Source organism: Bos taurus, chromosome 15 (genome assembly GCF_002263795.3).
Source record: "Bos taurus isolate L1 Dominette 01449 registration number 42190680 breed Hereford chromosome 15, ARS-UCD2.0, whole genome shotgun sequence".
NCBI lineage: Eukaryota > Metazoa > Chordata > Mammalia > Artiodactyla > Bovidae > Bos > Bos taurus.
The window spans coordinates 55812080-55829489 of NC_037342.1; the positions used below are offsets into that span (position 1 = coordinate 55812080).

At 43.1% G+C, this 17410-nt stretch overlaps 1 protein-coding gene across 1 annotated transcript in view; it reads left to right on the forward strand.

Moving 5' to 3' along the window:
* The window catches only part of GVQW3 (GVQW motif containing 3), a 32675-nt gene extending 20455 nt beyond the window's left edge, over positions 1-12220 (forward strand). Inside the window, exon 2 of the mRNA XM_010812762.3 lies at positions 9844-12220. Within this exon, the coding sequence (XP_010811064.3) occupies positions 9844-10104 (261 nt within the window). The 3' untranslated portion in view covers positions 10105-12220. The remainder of the gene's footprint in view (positions 1-9843) is intronic.
* The last annotated feature ends 5190 nt before the right edge of the window (positions 12221-17410 follow it).

The following is a 17410-nucleotide window of genomic DNA, read 5'->3' on the forward strand; positions in this document are numbered from 1 at the left end:
GGAGTAAGGGAGTCTTTTTTTTTAATTCATTTTGGCTGCACTGGGTCTTCCTTGCTGCATGCAGGCTTTCACTAGTTGCGGAGAGCAGGAGCTACTCTCTAGTTACAGTGCACTGGGCTTCTCATTGTGGTGGCTTCTCTTTTCGCAGAGTATGGGCTCTAGGGCTCACAGGTTTCAGTAGTCATGGTGCACGGGCTTTGTTGCCCTGTAGCATGTGGAATCTTCCCAGACCAGGAATCAAATCCATGTCCCCTGCATCGACAGGTGGATTCGCATCCATTGTCCAAAGGGAGAAGTCCAAAGGTAGTCTTGATTTGTAGCATTTGCTGATCTTTGAGGTGCTCAAGCCATAATCAAGCTAGCAATGTGACGTCACTGAAGTCTAGAGAAAGGGAAAAGATGCCCAACAGCACACCATTACATAGTACTTCTACCATACAGATGCGTGAGATATAAATAACCTCAAGAGCATAGATAATAGCAAAGTTGTAGTAAAATAATTAAGAAGTGAAACATTGTGAGGATTTTAAACCTGTATTTTAAAGTAATTCATTTAAATGTAAGTTTGTGTGATTTAACTTTTAGCAATGATTGTTTAACATCCAGTTTTCAAAATTCCTGAAATTTTAAGAGTCGGCTCTTTGGGCTGATGTGAGCTGACTCTAGAACCTTCGTTGCATCCCCCTCCTTACATCTAACTTATTTTGCTGGATTGAATTATTTTCTTCTTACTGAAGTATATCCACTTGTATTCTTTCAGCAAAGTTTGTGTAAGGTAAACTCATCATCTTCGCTTGTCTGCAAATGGCTGAAAATTTGGTGTCACTTATGAATTTAACTTGTGCAGAATTGTAGTTTGAGGTTTATTCTCTTTCCACATTTTGAAGATATTATCCTCTTGTATTTTGGTTCCATTGTTGCTGATGAAAAGGTGCTGTCATAGTTAACATCCCTTTTGGTAATCTGGCCCTTTTCACTGAGGGCTTTTATAGTTTTCTCTTTGCCTTGTGGTTTTGCAGTTTCATCAGGGTCATTCCCTCTATTAAATCTTTCTGGAATGCCTATTAGACATCTGCTTGACTTTCTCTTTTTATCACTCATATCTCTTAAATTCTTGTTCAGGTTTTTTTATTTCTTTCTCTCTTTTTATTCTGTTTTGGGTAATTTCCTCAAATTTTTCTTCTAAGTCCCTCTTCAGCTAGATCTATAGGTAGTTTAGTATCCTTTGAGTTTTTAATTTCAGTGGCAGTGTCTTTCATTTCAGGAAGTTCTACATGATTGTTTTTTAAATCTCCCCACTCTTTTCCTCTTATACTATTCTATTATTTTATTATGGCTTCTACTGCTTCTCATATCTATATTAATCATCCTAATTCATAGTCTCTTTCAGATGGTTCTGTTTTTACCCTTCTTCTTTCTAGTTTGTTATGTTGATTGACTCTCCATTCTGCTCATTTCTTTCCTCATGGGGTTGATACTTTTTGTGAGCATCTTCATCAAGGATTGCTTTTTCTAGTGGATCTGCAAGCCCTGAATTGTTAAGCATTCTGCAGAGCTATTTTGAATTCACTTCAGCCTAAACCTAAGAATTTTAATAGGTCTTACTTCAGCCCTAATCCAAGAATTTTATGTTAACTTCTCAATAGCTGTTTTCACATACAGGTGGAGTAAATTTAAACCCCCCATAAGCATTTGGCCATGATTAGAATTTCTATTTCTCATGAGTGCCATTTTTTCCCCTACCCAAGGCCTCATCAGACATATAGCTTCCTTGAACTTCTCTGACCTTGGGATAGAGTTTAGCTAGTCTCCTTTTCATGGAAGAGGACAGAGCTTCCAATGTCAGGGCTTTTTGCAGTGGGCTCTGTTCCAACTTTCTTACTTGTCCAGGACTGAAGCTCCATCTCTACTCCTTAGTATACAGTGTAACCCTGGCCTGCAGCTCTCAGGATCTATAAGTGTGAAATCTCTGTGGCAGCTCAGGCACATCACCTGGCCTGTTCTGGCTTTGAGTTTTCCATTTCTTTTTCATTTATTTTATCTAGAGATTTCTCTTTATATTTTTTTTCAAAATTGGCAATAAAAATATAACTTTTCTGTTATAGTTCATACAGCATCTCCACGTGTCTATAGTTGGGAGGGGCCCATCTATGTTAGGATAATTGGTCATGTTTCTGAAGTTTCTTAGATCAGAAACAATCATCCTATGAGGAAGACATGTATTGTCTCCATTTTGTTCTCCAAAACTGAAGCTCAGAATGGTTGTCTACATTGCCAAAGCCATAAAACTTTAAATGGGATTTTTGTCCAGTCTGTTTGCAAAATCCCATGCAAGATATCTAAGCATCTTCAAGTTGACTTGGTACCACTGGCTTCTCTCCATCATTAACTTTTATGGATAATTCATCTCTGGCATTTTGCTGAAGCGAATACTTTCTAAAAGATTCTTCCTGCTTCTTTAGGTAAGGCTGTTTAGAAGGGAAGGGAGTACAATGCAGGTCGTGGAAGCTAGGCTGTCCTGAGCCCGAGAGCCCTTGGTAGGAGCATTTGTCTGGGAGGAGGTGAAAGCCAACAGGCATTTCTGCCATCATCCAGAAGCACTCCCAAACTCACTCGTGCAGTGGGTATTGAAGGGGACATACCGAGGGTCCTGCCCGTTGTCTCTGGCTTGCCTCTGGAAAAAGGAAGAAGCCCAGGCAATGGCAAGACTTACCTGTAAGTTTTGCTGAGTTTAGGGATCCCTCAGCAGAGACCATTACATGCTGAGGCTTTTCGCTTTGCTCCTTAGACTAGCACACCTCTTGCCCTGTGCGTCCTGCACAGAACCTGACCCTGAGTGGGTGCCCTAAAAAGGCGATATGGATCAATGAGTGTAACTGAGGAAAAAGAGGACATGTCAAATATTTACAGTGGAGGGACCTAATGAAGTGGACTGGTTACACAGGTCGTAGGATAGGGGATGGAGAGGCAGCCCAGAGCTTAGGGAAACCACTGCTATCCATAAATCAAAGGGGCAGAGGGAGGAGGCAGTCTCACGGGGGATGGGGAGCCAGGAGATGGAAGCCAGGAGCCACGTGGTCAGAAGCTTGACCCCTAACACTGGGAGCAGGAGCCATTGAAAATATGCAGCCAGAAATGCCCCTGAGGCAGATGGTGGTGGGGGGCAGAGGGCAAAAAACATCCCAGCATCTTCCTTCCAGCCCCCACCTTCCAGCCCCCACCTACCCCCAATCTCCTGCTAGTATGATACTTTCCCTAGGCCAAAGTCAGATGTGTTGGGGCCTGGATTCCCAGCCTGAACGGATCAATGTCCCTGCATTACAGAGCACAACAGAGCAGAAGAAGCCTGAGGGGTGAGTCTGAGAGAAACAGGCCCAGGGTTGGCATGGAAGGAAAGAAGGAAGGAAAAAGGGAAAAGAAGAAAAGAAGGCAAGCCTATGTGTAACATATGAGCATTCTAAAATACTTATTAAATATCCTTTTGCAATTGAAAAGGATTTTTCAGATAAAAAGTTGCCTTCCTTACAGAGTTGTAAGGAACAAATGACAAAATGGATGTGAAAATCTTTTGAAAATTGCCAAGTGCTACATAAATACGAGATGATCATCATTCATATCATTAGTTCTCTGGATGGAGGAACTGTGTTTGAATATGAGTATCAATGGAAACACTTCATAGGGCATCTTATTATGTGTGGATATCTTTTATGCATGTGTATTAGAATATTATTAGCTGTAAGCAATAACTAGCAGTGACTTAACCAAATAGGTAGTTATTTTAACCAAATAGGTAGTTATATACTTTCTTATATAACAAGCTCCTTTGGTCTTTCCATCTAGATTACAAGATGGTTGTGATGCCCAACCTTACCTCCAAGATCAAGGCAGGAAAGGGTGGGGGTGGGAAAACAGCTCAGACTTAGCAGTCCTGTTTCCTTAGGAAAGCAAAAGCGCTCCCAATAACTCCCATAAGAGTTTTACCTAAATCTCACTTGCCAGAACTGGGCTACACAATCACCCCTAAAGAAGTAGCAAGAGAGAAACAGCTTCTAGGTGGTCAAACAGCGGTGTCGGCCACATGCATATAAAGCACAGTACTGGGCACAGAGTAAGTGCTTGGTACACCTTAGCTATTTTGTGTGACTGTGCATCTGTCTGCGTCTATGTTGGTGTGGTTCTATGTAGTTCCCGTTTCTAACAATCCTGTGAAGTAAAATCATCTAGGTGCCTGCTCAGTCTCTCAGTCATGTCTGACTCTTTGTGAGCCCGTGGACTGTAGCCTGCCAGGCTCCTCTGTCCATGGAATTCTCCAGGCAAGAATACTGGAGTGGGTTGCCATGCCCTCCTGGAGGTGATCTTTCCAACCCAGGGTTAGAACTAGAGTCTCTCACATCTCCTGCACTGGTAGGGTGGTTCTTTACCACTATTGCCACCTGGGTGAGGTAGCTGAGTGGTTAAAGCGACAGACTGCTAATCCATTGTGCTCTGCAGGCTGTGGGTTTGAATCTCATTCTTGAATGCTTGCCTCTTCCGTGGCCTTTGTTGTTTTCCGGGGGTTTCCCAGGGATCGCTAGCGGTAATTACCCACCTGCCAAAGCAGCAATGCAGGAGACACCCTCCCCCTAAACTGGCCCTTTAAGATCTTGGCCTTGGAGTCACATCAGGGCCAAGCGGGCTAGATGAAGACAGAAAGTGGAACAGGACCAGCTCTGAAATGAATTGACGCCTGTACCTGGGGCTATAATGATGAAGTCCTGGGAGACGGGCCATATACGAGCTAGACTCATGCCTCCTCCTGCCTGTACTCACTTTGGAACGGTCCTGTAGAGAGGCCTGGCACTTGTGATGATGCCACTTCTGCCCAAGAACTCCTGTGGGAATCCTCTTTACAAGTCACAGAAAGATCTCAATCTCATTACTGTAAAATTACACCTCATTTCTGACTCAAACCCAGCTGCAGCTCCTCATCTCATTTGCTATGAGTTCCAAATGGCTTTTGATGGTGGCTGAAAATAAAAAATCATTCCCCAAAGACAGAATTATATTGCAATTGAGGTGCAAAAGAGTGAAGTTTCTGCTCTTTGGGCAATTTTCAAATCAAAATTATAGAAATACTTACAGTAGTAAAAGATCTGTTCAAACAAATATGCCCTCCTTAGGTTATTATCTCAGAAGAAGACAACTCTGTATGGTTGAATAATTTTTGCTGTGCTTGAGAAAATTACCCACCCTAAGGGCAATTGTGAGAAGATCACTGTGGTTGGTGAAGATTCCAATGGGATAATACTAAATGTAGGTGAGGACACTGTAAGATGGGCACACTCATGTACTACTGGAAGTGTAAATTGGTTCTTAGAGCAGTTTGGCAGTGAGCATCAAGAACCAGCTTAAGGAGTTTAAACCAGTTGACCTAGACATTCCATTTCTAGGAATCTTCCTGAGGGAAATAGTCAAAGATGTAGATAAAGACTTATGTGTACAGCTACTCATTTTATTTGGAAAAACAGTAAAAAGAAGTAACTAGCCTAAATGTCTCTCAGTGAGGAAACTGTCAGGTAAATTGTGGTCAACTCATTAAATGAAAATAGTGCAGCCATTTAAAATGATGTTTTTGAAGAATTGTCAATGATGTGTTTATGTTCACAATGGAAAGATGCTAAAGCCAGACTGTGAAACTACACGCATTATATAGTCCATTTTTACTTTCTATATGCTATGAAAAGGCTCAAGATATATAGAACATGTTGCTGCTGCTGCTGCATCGCTTCAGTCGTGTCCGACTCTGTGCGACCCCATAGACGGCAGCCCACCAGGCTCCCCTGTCCCTGGGATTCTCCAGGCAAGAACACTGGAGTGGGTTGCCATTTCCTTCTCCAATGCATGAAAGTGAAAAAGTGAAGTCGCTCAGTCGTGTCCGACTCCTAGTGACCCCATGGACTGCAGCCCACCAGGCCCCTCCATCCATGGGATTTTCCAGGCAAGAGTACTGGAGTGGGTTGCCATTGCCTTCTCCGATTAAAAATGTTAACAGTGGTTTTATCTGGGTGATGAAATTATAGGTGATTTAAAATTTTCTTCATTATACATTTATATATACAATTTTGATCATTATAACTATAAATGTTACTTTTATAATTAGAAAAATATGTATGATGAAAAGTACTTTTTAAGAAAGAAATGTGTTTAACTAGGAGAGAAGAGATCTGTCATCAAGAAATTGATGATTTAATGAAGGAAATGAGACACGTATACAAATTCATTACAGGGTAATAAGGGGTCTAATGGACGCTCTACAAAGTGTGGAGGGAAGGATTAGCTCTGCCTGGGAGAGTTGAAGGTGAGTGAAAAGAGGTGCAGGGTCTTGAGGGATGAACCGGAGTTCTCTAGGGCTTTGTAAATTGTCGAGCACTGTGTATGTATAAGTTAGTTTGGGGCCTTTATTATGACCGTCAAAGCTTACCTCATACAAAGCTCTCTTTCTTGTCTCTCCTGTGCTCCCTAAAGCCCAGCATCGCTGGGACAGGAAGCAGAGGCAGTTAAATAGTCACACATCAGTGCCCCAGCAAGTGAACTGAGGTGCATCCAACGAAGAAGCAGATTCAGGACCAGAGGACATGGAATTATCTGGGAGCAGGGCCAGGAAGGTGCTGGTAGGTAAACAGTTCCACCTTATTTGCCGCCCTGTGGAAAGGCTATCCTTGTGTGGGGCCCCCACCCTGAGTTATGGGGCCATCTCCATGTGGGGGATGGTAAAAACTGAGAACAAGGTCACACGTCAGTTCATGATTTTCATTGGCAGGAAATGGTGTGTCAGATGTCCTTACAGACTCCAGACAGGGTGGGGTAGAAAGGAGGGGTGTGATGAGGAGACCCTGAAGGGTGGCAAGAGATGATTTGTTTGGGAGACAATCCTAGAAGCTCAAGGTTGGAAGAGATTTAAAAGCTATCTTACTTAATCCTCCTGATGCCCTTCTAACATCCCCATCATGTTGTCACCCGTCTTGGCCTTCAGGGAGCAGCTCGGAGACCACCTCTTCTGTTACTTCCCATCTCAATTCCTCCAGCCTGTGCTTTAGGTGAGACTTTCCAGGTGGCTCAGCAGTAAAGAATCTGCCTGCCAATTCAGGAGATGCAAGAGACAGCGGGTTTGATACTTGGGTCCGGAAGATCCACTGGAGAAGGAAATGGCAACCCACTCCAGTATCCTTTTTTTTTTTTTTTTTTTAAGAATTTGTCTTATAGATTAGATATAGCTGAGTTCTAAACCCATTTGGTTTGAATGCCATTTTTTTAAAGAAAATGATTTATTTACTTGGCTATACTGGATCTTAGCTGTGGCACATGGAATCTTCAGTCTTTGTGTGGCATGTGGAGTCTTTAGCTGCAAACTCTTAGTTACAGCATGTGAACTCTTAGTTGTGGTCTATGGGATCTAGTTCCCTGACAAGGGATCGAGCAAAGGCCCCCAGCACTGGGAGCTTGGAGTCTTAGCCACTGGACCACCAGAGAAATCCCTTTATTGTCATTTTCAATGGTAGATTTTTTGGGTCATTACTCAGCCATTGAAAAGAATACATTTGAGTCAGTTCTGATGAGGTGGATGATGCTGGAGCCTATTGTACAGAGTGAAGTGGGCCAGGGGGAAAAACACCAATACAGTATACTAACGCATATATATGGAATTTAGAAAGATAGTAACGATAACCCAAAAAAAAAAAAAAAAAAAAGATGATTATGGAATCAACACATTTCTTCTTTTTGTAAGCAACCTTCATCAAGCCTGAAAATGGTCTTTTTAGGTAAAAATTGGCATTACATCAATGTTTACACCCATGTACATCTGACCACATATCTGCTTTGTAGACAGACGGCTGTTAAAAAAAAAAAAAAAGAAAGAAAAATGACCCGAAAAATGACCCTTTTTTTTTTTAATCTTAATTTATTTATTTTAATTGGAGGCTAATTACTTTACAACGTTGTGGTGGTTTTTGCCATACATTGACATGGATCAGCCACTGCTCCAATATTCTTGCATGGGAAACTCCACGGACAGAGGACCTTGGCAGGCTACAGTCCATGGGGTCACAAAGAGTCAGACACGACTGAGCACGCCTGTGCTTTAGGTATTTCTTGCTCAATTTTATGAGAAAAAAAATTCAATGCCAACAGTGCAGCAGGCAGTGTGTTTATATTTCCTTGATAGCAGTAAGCCTTCCTGAGCCTCCTGGTTTATTTAGTTATTCAGGCAACAAACATATATCAAACACCTACACTGTGTCAGGCAGTGTTCTAGATGCTGTGATAGAGTGAAGAGAAAAGACAAGATCTTGTGTTCTCTTGGATCAGTCATTCTAGTGAAGGAGAAATACAAGAAACAAAAGAATAAATGAGAAAATACCAGGTTATAAATGTGAAGCAGTCACCTTTGGGAAAATCTAAGGAAAGAAGTTTCCATAAAAAGAAAGAAGCTGATTCCAAAATCCCCAATATCCAGGGGACAGATTGGAAGTTTATTCCAAATTCCAATAAACAAAAAGAACATTGTATTATTGTGCGGGGACTACCCTTTTGTGTTCTAGCTGCAAATGAACATCTTCTCATTTTTCAGGACTTGGCCTAAACATTGCCTTTTTAGGCATATCTATCCTATTTCTTTACCCTCAGTAAGAGTGACCATTGTCTCCTTTCCTCCCCACTGACTCAGAGCAGGCTTCTGTCAGCACACCTAGAACGATTTGCCATTCTTACCATACATAGCAGGTTTCTCCAGTGGTTCAGGTTAAAGAATCCGCCTGCAATGCAGGAGACACAGGAGACTCGGGTTCGATCCCTGGGTCAGGAAGATCCCCTGGAGGAGGGCATGGCAACCCACTCCAGTATTTTTGGCTGGCGAATCCCATGGTCAGAGGACCCTGGTGGGCTACAGTCCATAGGGTCGCACAGAGTTGGATACGACTGAAGCAACTTAGTATGTACACGCGTGGGCCATACTATATAGCATTGCTACTACCTAGTGGACCTGTCTTGTTGCTGGCAGAACTTCTTTTCTTAAATCCCTAGAGCCTGGCACAGAGTATGTGATTGGTAAACATTTGTTTCCTGAATACATGAACTCACACAGCACTTTCTTAGAACCTCCCTTGTGACGCTTATTCAGAATTGGCAACCCTTTTTTGATCAACGCCAGGCCCTGGACCCTGTTCTTTCAACTCTGCAACCTCTTATAAGCTTCATGATTACCCAGTGCAGTGTTGTTATCCCATTCTGTAGTTAAAACTCAGAGAATCAGAGTGACTTCTGCGATGACTCAGAAATAAGAATCAGAGCTAAGATCTGAACCCCAGTCTTCTTGATGGCAAATCTCAGTGTTTCATTTTCTGTGATGCAACCATTATGCATTAATTCTTCTGTGGACCTGCCCTCTATTTTCCCCTAGTTAACTGTTTTCCTTAGGGAAGGATCTGTACTTGACTCCATTCTGTATTCCCCATGACACCAGAATAGTGCCATGTATTTAAGACACACTCAATACAAATCTCCAAGGAGGGAAAAGAAAGAATGAATGTGTGAATGAATGCTTCACCCAAAGTGGATCAACATCTGATATCAGTTCAAAGGATGTTGATGTGCTGGAGGAGAAGATGTTTCTGAGGGGAGGGGCCTTCCCAGATACCTCTGCGCCCATCTGGGAAAGCCGAGTGTGCCGTCTCCACACTAAAGCACTCATTTCTCAGAAATCACACCTTTCACTCGGTTGTACATCTCAGCAGGCAGGCAGGGGCACAGAGGGGAACATGCATGGCTTCCAATGAGTTGGGAAAATGAGGTTAGGTTTCGATTCAGATAGTTATTTGTGTTTTCTGGGTCTGCACGGTCGATAAATTTTCAACGAGCAGTGATTCTGTTCCTCATCTTTCATTGCTTTATGGGACTTCAGGGAATGAAAACATAACATCCTGCTTTCCCATAAGTTCTCTGGCCGCTACCCTGGCACCAATTAAAGACATGTCCATGCAATTAATCAAAACCAATTTAGAAGCACTCTGGCACTGCTCCTCTGATGTGCTGTCTGCTCCACATACAGTAGTTCCTCAGCCACAGTGATGGAGCCAGGCACATAGGAGCTTTTGATGAACTGGTTGTGCTGGCCCCAAGTGTTAACTATGTCATCTGACATGACTAATGAGGCTCCTAACTTGATCCGTGTGAGCAGAGCAGCCCTGCTGTCTGGAGGAGGCTCAGTTTCCATGGCCAGCTTGGGAAGAGGCTGTGACGTGCGGGGTACACACTCCATCATGTCAGCTGGAGTCCTGGAGGCCTCTAGCGTTGGAGCTGAGAGTCGTCCACGAGGAGGGTGATGGAAATTGTAAGCCAGGCTCTGTGCTGGGCGCTGGTGGGAATGTGACCTGATTTAAACTTCTAGCTCAGCCTCCTCATTTTACAGACATGGAAACCAAGACCCAGCAAAAGTGAGGGGCCTGCCAAAGGACTGAGCTGTGGGAAGAGAAATAAAGGAACAGGCATAAATTCTATCTTTGAGGAACTGAACCCCTAGGTGAGAAAATAAACATGCATGATAACAATTGGAATCTGATGTAGGTAAACCTTCTCAAGGGTTAAACTGTGGGTATTCTTCTTTCATTCCACAAACATTTATCAAAAGTAATAGAGTCTGTGTTCTTGTCATCTCTGCAACCGCATGAGTGTGTGATTTGAAATCAACAGGTCTGGCTTGGAGTCTCAGCTCTCCTTTCAGTTGATGTAATCTTGAGCAAATCATTTTTCTGAGCCTTTGGTTCCTCAGCTGTACATTGGGACAAGCCAAATATTGCCTACCCAGCCTACATCCTACAGTCCTTGTGAGACCCAGCAGAGTTAATGGGTGTGAAAGTGTCAGAGTCCATGCACATGTTAGTTATTATTCATATTACTACCCTCTCCAAGGACCCCTGGCTGAAATCTCTGCAATATGGATCCACAGATAGCTTTAACTCTCTTCCTCTTCCTGCCCCTTTCAAAATACACAGGAAAGAAACAGATAAAACCAACTGGTCATCTGCCTACAATCTCAACAGCTTTCCCAGAGAGTCCATGACACAAAAAGAGGAAGAACTCAGCTGTTTTAATTTAATGTCATTCCACACTTTGATTGAGTACCTACCATATGCCAGGCATTGGCCAGGGTGTGTGGGGAATCAGAGTTGGATAAGACAGGCTCTTTGGCCACCTTGAGAAACTCGCCATTTAGTGGGAGAAACAGACATGGACATAAATAACTATAACATACTGCAGAAAAATACAATTGCCATAGGAAAGATACAAATCAAGTGCTGTGGGAGTCAGAGAAGGGAATGATCTATTTCTGAAAAGGAGATGGGGAAAAGCTTTATCAAGGAAGTGCTATTAAAGAATGGGTGGGTTTTGGCTCTGTCAGGAAACACCATAAAGGGTACTCTAAACTGAAGGAATAGCGTGGCCAGTGCATGGAATCCTGAAAGGAATGGCGATCTAGAGGACAGAGTAAAACTGAGTAAGATAGGGAGTGTAACGGCTTCCCAGGCAGCTTAGTGGTAAAGAATCCACCTGCCAATGCAGGAGATGCAGGTTTAATCCCTGGGTCAGGAAGATCCCCTGGAGAAGGAAATGGCAACCCACTTCAGTATTCTTGCCTGGGAAATCCTACTGGACAGAGGAGCCTGGTGGGCTACCGTCTTTTGGGGTCGCAAAGAGTCAGACACAACTTAGTGAATAAATAACAACAAAGGAGTGTAAGCCCGAACAAAAGACTTGCTGGACCCTAGCTCTGAAACCAAGGCATGGATATTTCTATTTCACTATTCTCTTTGCTGGCTGAGGTCACCTTGGCCTCTGTCCCTCAATCAGAGAGAATCCTATACTGGCTCTTCCTCTAGCAAGCCCAAATCCAAGCCAGGATAGCTAACAATAAAAATTAATGGGGAACAGCAACAACCATCAGATACAAAGTCGCCTGGTCTGGGAATCCCTGGTTACAATGATGTCTCCTCGGTCCAGGTGAGAGGTTCACCAATGCAGTCATGACACAAACATATGAAGCATGACAGAGAGGACCTGAGGCCTCCTGGCTTGGGTCGTGCAGTACATTTCTCTCCTTTCCTCCTTTGTCCAGAAGAAACCAACTTCTTTAAGTGTGTTGCCATCCAAATGGCTTTGGAAGGCCAGGAGCTGCTGCTGGTCTCAAGGCATAGCCACGGGACACCCCAGGGTTTCATATTTTCTCCCTGTTTCCATTTTTCATTGTAAATTGGTTTTTTATTGTGCAAATAAAATAGTGATAAAAACAGAAACCTCAAAAATAGGAGAAAGAGGAAAGAGAGCATTCATTGCCCCTTCCTGCTATTGACTGTGAGCACAATTTGGGGGAGGCAGCTTTTTTTTTTTTTAATGTAAGACCTTCAGCTCAGACTTCCTTGGTGGTTGAGTGGTTAAGAATCTCCCTGCCAATGCAGGGGACACAGGTTTGATCCCTGGTTCGATCCCACACGCTGCAGGGCAACTAAGTCTGTGTGCCATAGCTACCGAAACCTGCAAGCCCTAGATCCCCCGTGCTCCACAAGAGAAGCCACTGCAATGAGAAGCCCAAGCACTGCAATTAGAGAAAGACTGCATGCAGCAACAAAGATCCAGAGTAGCCAATAAATCAGATAAAATACAAAGACTTTCACCTCATGCACTTTATTATTTTTTAATATTTATTTATTTGGCTGCATCAGGTCTTAGTGGAGGCATGTGGGCTCTTCATTGCTGTGCAGGCTTCTCTGCAGTCTCCAGAGCGTGCGGGCTCAGTAGTTGAAGTTTGTGGACTTAGTTGCCCTACATGTGGAATCTTCGTTCCCCAACCAGGGATCAAATCCATGTTGCCTGCATTGGAAGGTGAATTCTTAACCCCTGGACAGCCAGGAAGCCCCTGGGGTGGCAGCTTTGATCACTGATACAATTGTATACCCTTATTGCTCAACATCGTATTGTACAACTTTTTCTGTTTTGCTACTTACTGTCAATCTCTGGTGTCCACACAATCTTGACCTTGTTTGTTCACTCAAGACTGAAGAAAGATTGCCAGCATCATGTAAAAGGGATGCCCCATAGATAACATAGTGGTCATTGACTCTTGACATCATGGTGCATAGGAAAGCACTGGCTGCTCAGCCATCGCATAGACTTGGGCTGGAATCTACTTTGAAGCTGGATAGCCCTGGGCAGATCACTCCATTCCTTTGAACCTCAGGTCCTTGTCTGTATTGTGGGGATGCAGTTCGTACCACCCTCATAGGATTGCTACCACTGTGAGGATTAAATAAAATACCAAAAGGCAAATGCCCCATAATGGTGGCCCCCCTGCCTCTGCCCTCACTGGGACTGACACAGGGTCTACTCTGCTCTGCCATTCTCCTCCTGCCCACTTTGGACCTTCTCACCTCCACGGAGCCCAGAAAGCCTCCTGGATGAGTCCACCTTAATTTCGACAAGCACTCCAGCCTGTATATTTATTATTCACTGGATGAATGCATCATCTTTTACTTAGGTATTCTCCTCTGATGGAAATGTTGCCTGTTTTCCAGTTTTTTGCTGTTTCCAATAAGGATGCAATAAATATCTTCATATATATTGCTCACTCCATCCTTTTAAAAAAGTATTCCTTAAGAATAACCCCCAGGAACAGGATCACCAGAACAGATGTTAGACTCATTTTAACAATGTCTCATGTATATTTGCAAGTTTTAAAAATATTTTAATTTTCACTTATTTGACTATGCCAAGTGTTAGGTATGGCACACAGGATCTTTGATCTTCATTGTGGCATGTGGGATCTTTAGTTACAACCTGTGGGGTCTTTACCTGAGGTATGCGCGATCTTTTGGTTACAGCATGCAAACTTAGTTGCGACAAGTAGAATCTAGCTCCCTGACCAGGGATCAAACTGGGGCCCCCTGCATTTGGAGCTTGGGCTCTTAGCCACTGGACCACCAGGGAAGTCCCTTCAAGTTGTTTTTCAGAAGACTTGTATCTATTATTTTGCCACCAACTCAAGAAATAGGACCACTGGGACTACATTACAGGCTCTTGGGTTCTGGCCACAAACTCTCATTCCTGCTTTATTTTCCACCATTTTCTTCCCCAAGATGTCTCCCACACTGCAATTGCACAGGACAACTCAATATTTTCCCTCCAAAATAATACTCCAATACTTTTGTGCCTTTGTACTTCCTATTACTCCCCATCACCCTTGCCTGGAATATCTTTTCTCTTAACATATCCACTCACCACAGATCTCATCCTCTGTGAAACTGAGAACTTCTATGCTATCTTCAAGACCCAGCTCAAATGTCCCTTCTCTGTGAACTAGTGCCAAGCCTCCTCAGTAGAGTTAGTTACTCTTGCTGCATGCGGTGATGGGAGGGATCCTTGGCATCCAAATGCTTTCCAGGAACAGTCATCCTTGTGACTTCCCTGGTGGTCCAGTGGTTAGATTCAGTGCTTCCATTGCAGGGACCCCAGGTTTGGTTCCTGGTCAGGGAACTAGGCCCTACATGACACAGCTAAGACCTGGTGCAGCCAAATAAAATACATAAATAAAAGCACTGCATCTCCATGTTAAAGAAAAAAGGAAAAAAGCAGCAGTCCTACTCTAACCCCAATTTACACCCCCAAATCTGTGTGATTCTGCTCTCTCCTCCTCCCTCATTCTCTGCACCAGGCAATTACCAAGTTATACTAATTTAAATCCTAATTATAATTTTGGATCCATTTCTCTCTCTCCTTGCCATCACCATTGACCATCACCTCTCATCAGGATTCCTGGAATAGTCTCCTAAAAGAAAAGAAAAAGAATGTGTACACAGTTCAGAAGTCAAATGTTCTCTAAAACTTATAATAAAAAATGGTAGATTATTTTGGGAGAGACTAAGATGGGAGAGACTTCCCATCTCTCCCCATACTAAGCCCGTCTCCTCAGAGATAACTAGACAATTTCAACTCTTCCAGCTGTTTCTTTTGGGATTTACTTCTGTTTTCCAAATAATACAACTATCCTTTTGTTTCTCGATTTTTAAGTGCACTGTATATTGATTTTGAACAATGGAAGATTTCTGTAACACCACTTCCCTGCCCCATCTTCCAATATAATTATATCACAATTTTTTGTTACATATTATGACCAAGAGTACCATTAAAAATATTTGCCTTCTGAGATGCCAGCATTATCTCTAGGACCATTGTCTCTAGGGGGGTGAGGTTTGAGCCTGCTGGGGGAAGGCAGAACAATTAGGAAAGGGGGTTGCAGTGTGGGAGGAGGGGCAGGCTGAGCACTGGCTGACAGCCTGGTGTTCCTATGTAGAACCTCCTGGGCCATGTAAGTGTAGCAAGCAAGGCTGAGTTAAGCATTCTGGGGATGCCAAAGGCAGTGCCCAGGAGGGGCTAGAGACTGCCTACTTACACAGGCAGTGACTGATCCAAACAGATGCTGGTCTTTCCAGCTGTGCTAGCTGTTGTCTCCGCAGTTGTGAACCCTGGGAAGGTTCAAGGAGTTCTAAGATGTTGGGGGCAGGGGGGTGAGGGGCGGGCAGTGAGGGCAGCTGGAACAGTGGCAATGGGGTACTCAGGGAGCCTGGGGTAGCTACTGTTTACTAACCACTGTAGAAAAATGTCAAAATGTTAACAAACTTATGAAGTCTAATATAATTAATACAGTCCTGTTGACCCTGATTTTGACTATGTAAATGTTATTCATAGTCAAGCCTCATAGGACTTTGTGATTGCATTTCCATTTTTGTTAAGATTTTTCCTTGGACTTTTTCCTAGAGTTAATAATTGTCCTGTTATTTTCTTTTGCTTAGTTTCAGTACACTCATCACTAAATCTTCTCCCAAACTCTTTGGTAGGATAATATGATTACCAAATCCATCAAGTCAACTCTCACTTTCAGTTATATCCCAGGCACCGTGCTAGGCACTGGGGACTGTGTCTAGAAACTGTGAACAAGAAAGACATGGTCTCTGCTTTCACTGAGTTTCAGTCCAGCAAGGGTTAAGATATAAGTAATTACAGTAATTTTTAGTCACAATGAGAGAGGTCTGGGTTCCTCTTAGAACATACAGCAGAAATACCTCACTCAGCTAGAGAGACAGGAAAGATTTCAGACCCGAAGAATGGAAGGAAGCAATTCATCTAGATAATATATGTTTATTGAGAGCCTCTTGTATGCCAGCCACTGTTCTAAATGCTGAGAACACAGTACCAAAAAGACAGACCAAGCCCCTGCCTTCCTGGAGCTTACATTCTAGGGAGGGGAGACAGATAATAAACACAAGATAATTTTCAATTGAAACAAGGACTATAAATAAACAGGATGATTTAATGGCTGAAGCAGGATGTGGGGGCGATGAGGCTAGTTCAAACAGATTGGCAAGGTCGTGGAAAGTTGCTCTGAGGAAGTGATATCTGATGAACAAAAATAGTCAGGTATGTGAAGAGCCAGAGACAGCGAGTTACAGGCAGAAAGAACAGTATATGAAGACTCTGAAGAGGAGAAAATCACAGTTTTAGAGCAGAATTGAAAGCAATTCCATGTAGCTGGAACACAAAGGGCAGGGGGCAATTGCTGGAGAAAAGAGGATGGATGTGAGCTACAGGGTGGGAGTTCTGGCATCTCCTAAGATTATTATTTGTTGTTCAGTCACTCAGTCGTGTCTGATTCTTTTCAACCCCATGGCCTATACCACGCCAGATTTCCCTGTCCTTCACCATCTCTAGGAGCTTGCTCAAACTCATGTCCATTGAATCAGTGATGCCATCCAACCATCTTGTCCTCTGTCATCCCCTTCTCCTCCTGCCTTCAATCTTTCCCAGCATCAGAGTCTTTTCTAATGAGTTGGCTCTTTGCATTTGGTGGCCAAAGTACTGGAGCTCCAGTTTCAGCATCAGTCCTTCCAATGAATATTCAGGACTGATTTCCTTTAGGATTGACTGGTTTGATCTCCTTACTGTCCAAGGGACTCTCAAGAGTCTTCTCCAACACCACAGTTTAAAAGCATCAATTCTTCAGCACACAGCCTTCTATATGATCCAACTCTCACATCCATACATAACCTCTGGGGAAACCATAGCTTTGACTATATGGACTTTTGTTGGTAAAGTAATGTGTCTGCTTTTTGTATGCTATCTAGGTTTGTCACAGTTTTTCCTCCAAGGAGCAAGCACCTTTTAATTTTGTGGCTGCCATCACCATCTGCAGTGATTTTGGAGCCCAAGAAAATAAAATCTATCACTGTTTCCATTGTTTCCTCATCTATTTGCCATGAAGTGATGGGACTGAATGCCATAATCTAAGTTTTTTGAATGCTGAATTTTAAGACAGCTTTTTCACTCTCCT